The sequence below is a fragment of the Nycticebus coucang genome, chromosome X, assembly GCF_027406575.1.
Source record: "Nycticebus coucang isolate mNycCou1 chromosome X, mNycCou1.pri, whole genome shotgun sequence".
NCBI classification, from domain to species: domain Eukaryota; kingdom Metazoa; phylum Chordata; class Mammalia; order Primates; family Lorisidae; genus Nycticebus; species Nycticebus coucang.
Window position 1 is genome coordinate 38,483,812 of NC_069804.1, and position 8,214 is coordinate 38,492,025.

General features: G+C 50.6%; 1 protein-coding gene across 1 annotated transcript; it reads left to right on the forward strand.

Moving 5' to 3' along the window:
• The first annotated feature begins 7,252 nt into the window (after positions 1-7,252).
• LOC128576767 (ferritin heavy chain-like) lies at positions 7,253-7,848 on the forward strand. Its single transcript, XM_053578999.1, has one exon. The coding sequence runs from the start codon at positions 7,300-7,302 to the stop codon at positions 7,846-7,848; it is 549 nt and encodes a 182-aa protein (XP_053434974.1). The 5' UTR covers positions 7,253-7,299.
• Positions 7,849-8,214: the final 366 nt, after the last annotated feature.

Sequence of the window (8,214 nt, forward strand, 5' to 3'; positions counted from 1 at the left end):
GGCGGGCTGCACGGGCTGACCGAGCACGAAGACCGGGAAGGTGCCGCGGTAGCGCGCGCCGCGGGGTGGGCAGCAGCAGCGGGAGCAGCGAGCCGCGTGGCGGGTCTGTCAGGCTACAGACCAGAAGTGGGCCTGAGGGCTGTTGGTGGGGCGGAAGTGGTAATCAGGGAAGAGGCGGGTCGCACCGGCGTCGGCGTCAGTGTGCCGGCACTCAGAGTTCGATGTGCAACCAGGGAGCCGACACTGAAGAGTTCGATGTGCAACCAGGGAGACTGTGCACCATCTGGGCTCTGCGGAATTTTTAATTTTGCAATAACGTTTCTAGTGTCCAAGGATTTTTCTCTTGTCCTCTTACTGTTCTATGTAACAGCCTGCCGTCATCTGGTAAATCTAGCATCTTTAAATTCTAAGAAGACAGATTTGCCTCTTTTGGTACAGTTCTATTCTGTTTCCCGTGTGTTATCCTTTTCCCCCTCCAGAATTCATTCTCTTCGTTCCTCATGAATTCCTCTTCAGTTTCCTTGAATGTCTGGCAAACCTTTGTCTATTTGTGGTTGGAAATAAAGGGCACCTCTAGTTACGGGGTAATTAGCACAGAGCTGATCTACAGTTGTGATGTCCTTTTGATGCAGGGCGGGTGGCTCCCCAGCCAGCTGGGAGGAGCTGAGGGGAGGACCTGCCGCCTCCATCCTGGCAGTGTTGGTGCGGAGGCAGCCGGCAGAGGAACCAGCGGGTTGGCGAGTAGGCAGGGGCCCCCCCAGCAGGAGGCTTCAGTAGCCAGAGGGGCCAGACAACTGCTGGGGAGACACCAGCGCCTTAGTGTCTCCCTCCCTTTGCACTTGCGGCTGAACAGGAAACCCCACCCCCCACCCCGATTTGCAAGGCCTGGTCAATTTCACGTAGGTTTCCTAGGCCTGGGAACCAAAGGGATTGTGTCCATTCATTTGTTACCAAGTCCTGGCCTAAAGCAACTACAAAGGACCCATGAGATTATATACCCCTAGACAAAGAACCCAAGCAGTGGGCGGCGCCTGTGGCTCAAAGGAATAGGGCGCCAGCCCCATATAGCGGAGATTGCGGGTTCAAGCCCAGCCCAGCCAAAAACTGCCAAAAAACAAAACAAACAAACAAAAAAAACCCAAGCAGAGAGAGAGAGAGGCAGAGAAAAAGAGCTTTCTTCCCACTTGGGTTTTTTCTCTCTGCTAGGAGCTTTGGTGTTTTTTCTTTGTTCTTTTCTGTAAAATAAATCCTGTCTTGCCACTGATCTGTGGTCTATGGATTCATTCTTCCAATCATTGAGACCAAGGACCTACTGAAGATGAAATTTCGGTATCACTTTCACCTAATAAGCTTTCCCCCTAAATGAGAGTGGGGAGTGTGCCAATTAGGAAATGATCTTCTCCTTTGGAGATAATGGTTTGCCCCTTGCAGGTATCATAGGAACTCTCCCCAAATGCCAAAAGTATGGCATTCATCTGGCATTGGAGCCTTTACTAGATGGCTCTTCTACCTAGATGTGTGCTTCCCTATTGATGTTCTACAGTCTCCCAATGTCTTCTGTGTCCTGATGCTTAACTGTAATTCTTCCTGGAGAGGAGATTTCTCCATGTCATGGGGAATATGACTATGTATATATTTTGAGGCTCACATCTTCAACACCAGAGTCAGGACCCTCTTTGTGAGCTGTTAGTTGGAACAGTTCTCTTTTACAGATTTTGAGGTATTCAAAAAATAATATGAGGTTACAAATGATTAGGCTATAATGTTTGCATTTGTTAGGTAAGGTCCCTGCTGTAGTTGTGTCCCACACCCAGGAGGTGTGTCATAAACTATTGCATTGTACCTATCAGGTGAGGGCACAGCAGTCCACCTCCCTCCTCCCCTCTCCTGCTCCCTTCTCCCCCAAACTTGAATTTACTTGAGTTCTGCACTTCTGTGGGTGCGCATTAGGTTGTCTACTGGCTACATATAAGTAGATTCACATTGGATACTTGTCTTTCCATTCTTGTGACACATTACTAAGAAGAATGTGTTTCAGCTCCATTCAGGTAATTACAAATGTTGTAACGTCTCTATCTTTCTCATGGCTGAATAGTATTCCATGTTATAGATATACCACAGTTTATTAATCCATTCATAAGTTGATGGGCACTTAGGTTCTTTACATTGGTTGGCCATTGTGAATTGTTCTGTGATTAACAATTCGGCATAAATGTCCTTGTAATAAAATCGTTCTGTTTCTTCTGTGTAGATACATATTAATGTGACTGTCTGATCAAGTGGAAGGTTTATTTTCAATTATTTGAGAATTCTCCACGTTTCTTTCCAAAAAGGCTGTCCTAGTATGCAGTCCCACCAGCAAGGTGTCTCTACAAAACAAACAAACAAAAAAACCCAAAAAAAAAAAAATGCCCTGAGATATCACATAGCCCCAGTGAGAATAGCCCACATCATAGAGTCCAAAATTTTTAGATGCAGGCATGGATGTGTAGAGAAGGGAACACTTTTACCTTGCTGGTGGGACTGCATACTAGGACAGCCTTTTTGGAAAGAAACGTGGAGAATTCTCAAATAATTGAAAATAAACCTTCCACTTGATCCCACAGTCACATTAATATGTATCTACACAGAAGAAACAGAACGATTTTATTACAAGGACTTTTGTCGGTGTCGCTCGGCCGCCGACCAGCAGGGACGAACACACCAACGCAGACAGCTTTCAGCAGGTTTATTATCAGGTACAAGCAGCTTGTCCGGGGAGAGCAGGATGGAAAAGCCCTAACCTTGTCCGGGGAGAGCAGGATGGAAAAGCCCTAACCTTGTCCGGGGAGAGCAGGATGGAAAAGCTCTCTCTCTCACCTTGTTTACAGCACTCTGTATATATACTCTAGGACATATCCTGTTATTGCGGTTTCTTGACCTAGATATCTCTCCAATGAGCGCAAAGGTCACGGGCGGCAAGGTTGTTGCCAGGGCCAGCCTGCAAGCAGGTTTCCTAAAGTACGCCTCCGCCATCCTGTTTTTGTGCCTGATCGATACATTGTATAAGGGCCCTCCACATCTCCCCCTTTTTATTTATTTATTGCGAGTTGTGACCATGCCTGTCTTAGGTTGTCCCCCTTTCCGAGTATAGTCTTACCCGTCATGGAGGGTACAGGCAGCAGTGGCCTGTCCTCTGTCTTAGGTTGATCTACATCGGGGGGGATCTTACCCGTCATTGGCTACTGGTCCAGCATGCTAATCCAGATTTGGGGGAACCTCCTGCTTGGAGGGCGAGGAGGGCCTGCTGGACGATGACGTGGTCTCGTTGTTGTCTTTGGCGGAGGGTAAGGAGAAGTTTGATGCAAAAGACTATGGCAACTAGAAGTATAATACTTAAAGCCGTGGTGCCGGCCCAATTGCGGGCATGGGAGAGCAAACTAGTTACTTTTCCTAGAATATCGCGAGCGGTAATTACTTGCACTCCAGTGCTATTGATACTAACAATATGATTCAACATTTTGCGGGTGAGGTTTTCAAATTATGCATCCCAGCTCCCCAGAAGGTAACGGGATAGTTGCAAGGAAGCATTACGCAGGGTACCATTAGGTTAAAAAATTGTGGGGGTAACACACAAGGAACTAAACAACCAAAGGAGAGGCATCTCTCCACATCATCCACCCGCTGCTGCAAAATGTCCACTCCCTAATCGACCAACAACAGTCCCGCACGAAGGCGTCCGGCTGCAGCGGTCCGGGTGCGCAGGGCCTCCGCAACCGAGGCGGCCCAGTGCGCAGGGCCTCCGCAACTGAGGCGGACAATTGGTTGACAGCAGTAGCGGTGGGGACCGCGGTGGCAAGGGCTGCAGTCGCGGTGGTGGTGGCAGCGGCTGCGAGGGCTATGGCGATGGCCGTGACAAGGGCCGCGGTGACTCCGAAGTCGCGCTTCGATGTGGCTCCATGGGCGCGGCTTCATCGTGTGAGGGGTTCACTGGACGGGTGAGTCTTTCCGGGACCCACACCGGGGAGCTCTGGTCCTGTGGAGAAACACAAACTGCACCTCGGTTCCAGATGAGAACCGGGTCTGGGCCACGCCATTGGCTGGTAAGGACATCCTTCCAGCGCACTTGCACTGGGGAGCTGGTTTGGCGACCAAGGCAGTGGCGGTCTGCTGCTGTTTGCCCTTTGGCATCCAAAGTTAAAAAATTAAAAATGAAGAAGATTGTGTTGAATGAGGACAGGCAACGAACTGCTGTTCTCACTCAGACTCAAGACAGATACAACAAAAGGGGTCACGAACACCAGACAGTACACACACTTAACAAAAGACTAACACCCGCCACTATGGTCGTGGCCAATGCCCTGTGTACACAATCCCCCACTCTGATCGCGGGCCCTCACTTTTGTCGCGAGCTGGATCCCTTTTCCTCCCCCGCTCTGATCGCGGGCCCTCGCTTTTGTCGCGAGCTGGATCCCTTTTCCTGGATCCCTTTTCCTCCCCCGCTTTGAACGCGGGCCCTCGCTTTTGTCGCGAGCCGGATCCCTTCTCCTCCCTTGCAAGCTCTGCGGCTACGGCAGAAGTCTCCCCCACCACTTATCTACCTGGTGGGGCTACCCGGACAAACCCAGCACGGGGGGCGGCTTACCTGTCAGCTGAAAGCACTCTCGAGAGGGGATCCTGAAGTTCCCGGGTTTTGGCACCAGTTGTCGGTGTCGCTGGGCCGCCGGCCAGCAGGGAGGAACACACCAACGCAGACAGCTTTCAGCAAGTTTATTATCAGGTACAAGCAGCTTGTCCGGGGAGAGCAGGATGGAAAAGCCCTAACCTTGTCCGGGGAGAGCAGGATGGAAAAGCCCTAACCTTGTCCGGGGAGAGCAGGATGGAAAAGCTCTCTCTCTCACCTTGTTTACAGCACTCTGTATATATACTCTAGGACACATCCTGTTATTGCGGTTTCTTGACCTAGATATCTCTCCAATGAGCGCAAAGGGCACAGGCGGCAAGGTTGTTGCCAGGGCGCAGCCTGCAAGCAGGTTTCCTAAAGTACGCCTCCGCCATCCTGTTTTTGTGCCTGATCGATATATTGTATAAGGGCCCTCCACAGACATTTATGCCGAATTGTTAATCACAGAACAATTCACAATGGCCAACCAATGTAAAGAACCTAAGTGCCCATCAACTTATGAATGGATTAATAAACTGTGGTATATCTATAACATGGAATACTATTCAGCCATGAGAAAGATAGAGACGTTACAACATTTGTAATTACCTGAATGGAGCTGAAACACATTCTTCTTAGTAATGTGTCACAAGAATGGAAAGACAAGTATCCAATGTGAATCTACTTATATGTAGCCAGTAGACAACCTAATGCGCACCCACAGAAGTGCAGAACTCAAGTAAATTCAAGTTTGGGGGAGAAGGGAGCAGGAGAGGGGAGGAGGGAGGTGGACTGCTGTGCCCTCACCTGATAGGTACAATGCAATAGTTTATGACACACCTCCTGGGTGTGGGACACAACTACAGCAGGGACCTTACCTAACAAATGCAAACATTATAGCCTAATCATTTGTAACCTCATATTATTTTTTGAATACCTCAAAATCTGTAAAAGAGAACTGTTCCAACTAACAGCTCACAAAGAGGGTCCTGACTCTGGTGTTGAAGATGTGAGCCTCAAAATATATACATAGTCATATTCCCCATGACATGGAGAAATCTCCTCTCCAGGAAGAATTACAGTTAAGCATCAGGACACAGAAGACATTGGGAGACTGTAGAACATCAATAGGGAAGCACACATCTAGGTAGAAGAGCCATCTAGTAAAGGCTCCAATGCCAGATGAATGCCATACTTTTGGCATTTGGGGAGAGTTCCTATGATACCTGCAAGGGGCAAACCATTATCTCCAAAGGAGAAGATCATTTCCTAATTGGCACACTCCCCACTCTCATTTAGGGGGAAAGCTTATTAGGTGAAAGTGATACCGAAATTTCATCTTCAGTAGGTCCTTGGTCTCAATGATTGGAAGAATGAATCCATAGACCACAGATCAGTGGCAAGACAGGATTTATTTTACAGAAAAGAACAAAGAAAAAACACCAAAGCTCCTAGCAGAGAGAAAAAACCCAAGTGGGAAGAAAGCTCTTTTTCTCTGTCTCTCTCTCTCTCTGCTTGGGTTTTTTTTGTTTGTTTGTTTTGTTTTTTGGCAGTTTTTGGCTGGGCTGGGCTTGAACCCGCAATCTCCGCTATATGGGGCTGGCGCCCTATTCCTTTGAGCCACAGGCGCCGCCCACTGCTTGGGTTCTTTGTCTAGGGGTATATAATCTCATGGGTCCTTTGTAGTTGCTTTAGGCCAGGACTTGGTAACAAATGAATGGACACAATCCCTTTGGTTCCCAGGCCTAGGAAACCTACGTGAAATTGACCAGGCCTTGCAAATCGGGGTGGGGGGTGGGGTTTCCTGTTCAGCCGCAAGTGCAAAGGGAGGGAGACACTAAGGCGCTGGTGTCTCCCCAGCAGTTGTCTGGCCCCTCTGGCTACTGAAGCCTCCTGCTGGGGGGGCCCCTGCCTACTCGCCAACCCGCTGGTTCCTCTGCCGGCTGCCTCCGCACCAACACTGCCAGGATGGAGGCGGCAGGTCCTCCCCTCAGCTCCTCCCAGCTGGCTGGGGAGCCACCCGCCCTGCATCAAAAGGACATCACAACTGTAGATCAGCTCTGTGCTAATTACCCCGTAACTAGAGGTGCCCTTTATTTCCAACCACAAATAGACAAAGGTTTGCCAGACATTCAAGGAAACTGAAGAGGAATTCATGAGGAACGAAGAGAATGAATTCTGGAGGGGGAAAAGGATAACACACGGGAAACAGAATAGAACTGTACCAAAAGAGGCAAATCTGTCTTCTTAGAATTTAAAGATGCTAGATTTACCAGATGACGGCAGGCTGTTACATAGAACAGTAAGAGGACAAGAGAAAAATCCTTGGACACTAGAAACGTTATTGCAAAATTAAAAATTCCGCAGAGCCCAGATGGTGCACAGTCTCCCTGGTTGCACATCGAACTCTTCAGTGTCGGCTCCCTGGTTGCACATCGAACTCTGAGTGCCGGCACACTGACGCCGACGCCGGTGCGACCCGCCTCTTCCCTGATTACCACTTCCGCCCCACCAACAGCCCTCAGGCCCACTTCTGGTCTGTAGCCTGACAGACCCGCCACGCGGCTCGCTGCTCCCGCTGCTGCTGCCCACCCCGCGGCGCGCGCTACCGCGGCACCTTCCCGGTCTTCGTGCTCGGTCAGCCCGTGCAGCCCGCCATGGCCGCCGCACCCTCCCAGGTGCGCCAGAACTACCACCCCGACTGCGAGGCCGGCGTCAACCACCAGATCAACCAGCACCTGTACGCCTCCTACGAGTATCTCTCCATGGCCTTCTACTTCGACCGGGATGACGTGGCCCTGGTGAACTTCGCCCGCTACTTCCTGCGCCAGTCGCATGACGAGAGAGAGCAGGTCCAGTTCCTGATGGAGCTGCAGAACCAGCGCGGTGGCCGCATCTGCCTTCACGACATCCAGAAGCCGGACCGCGACGACTGGGAGAACGGCCTGCGAGCCATGGAGTGCGCCTTCCAGCTGGAGAAGAGTGTCAACCAGAGCCTCCTCGACCTGTACCAGCTGGCCAGCGAGAAGGGCGACCCGCAGCTCTGCAGCTTCCTGGAGACCCACTTTCTGCACAAGCAGGTGAAGACCCTGAAGAAGCTGGGTGGCTACCTCACCGACCTGCGCAGGCTGGGGGCTCCAGACTCCAGGCTGGCTGAGTACATCTTTGACAAGCTCACCCTGGGCGGCGGCAACAAAGAGGACTGATCTGGGACTGTCCCCACAGCCACGGGTGCTTCCTGGGCCGCCACCAGGCCAGGGATGCACATTGCCCTTTCTGAGCATTCACTTACATTTTTTCCTTTCTGTTTTACCACTGTTTTCAATAAAGTTATCTAGTTCTTGAAGCAGTACAGGTGTCCAGCTGATTCGTGTGTGCAAAGCTCTCACTTTTTAGGAAGAAGGACAAGTCCCCACGCAGGGGTCCAATGAGTTTCCCTGGGGCTCTCCACCCATCTGCACATCCATCCCCCATCCACATGCAGCTCAGGATCACCAGGGCCGGAGAAGAAGGATATTCCATGGGCCCCTGGATAAACACAACGTTAGTTTTCCCCTAAAACATGGTCGTGT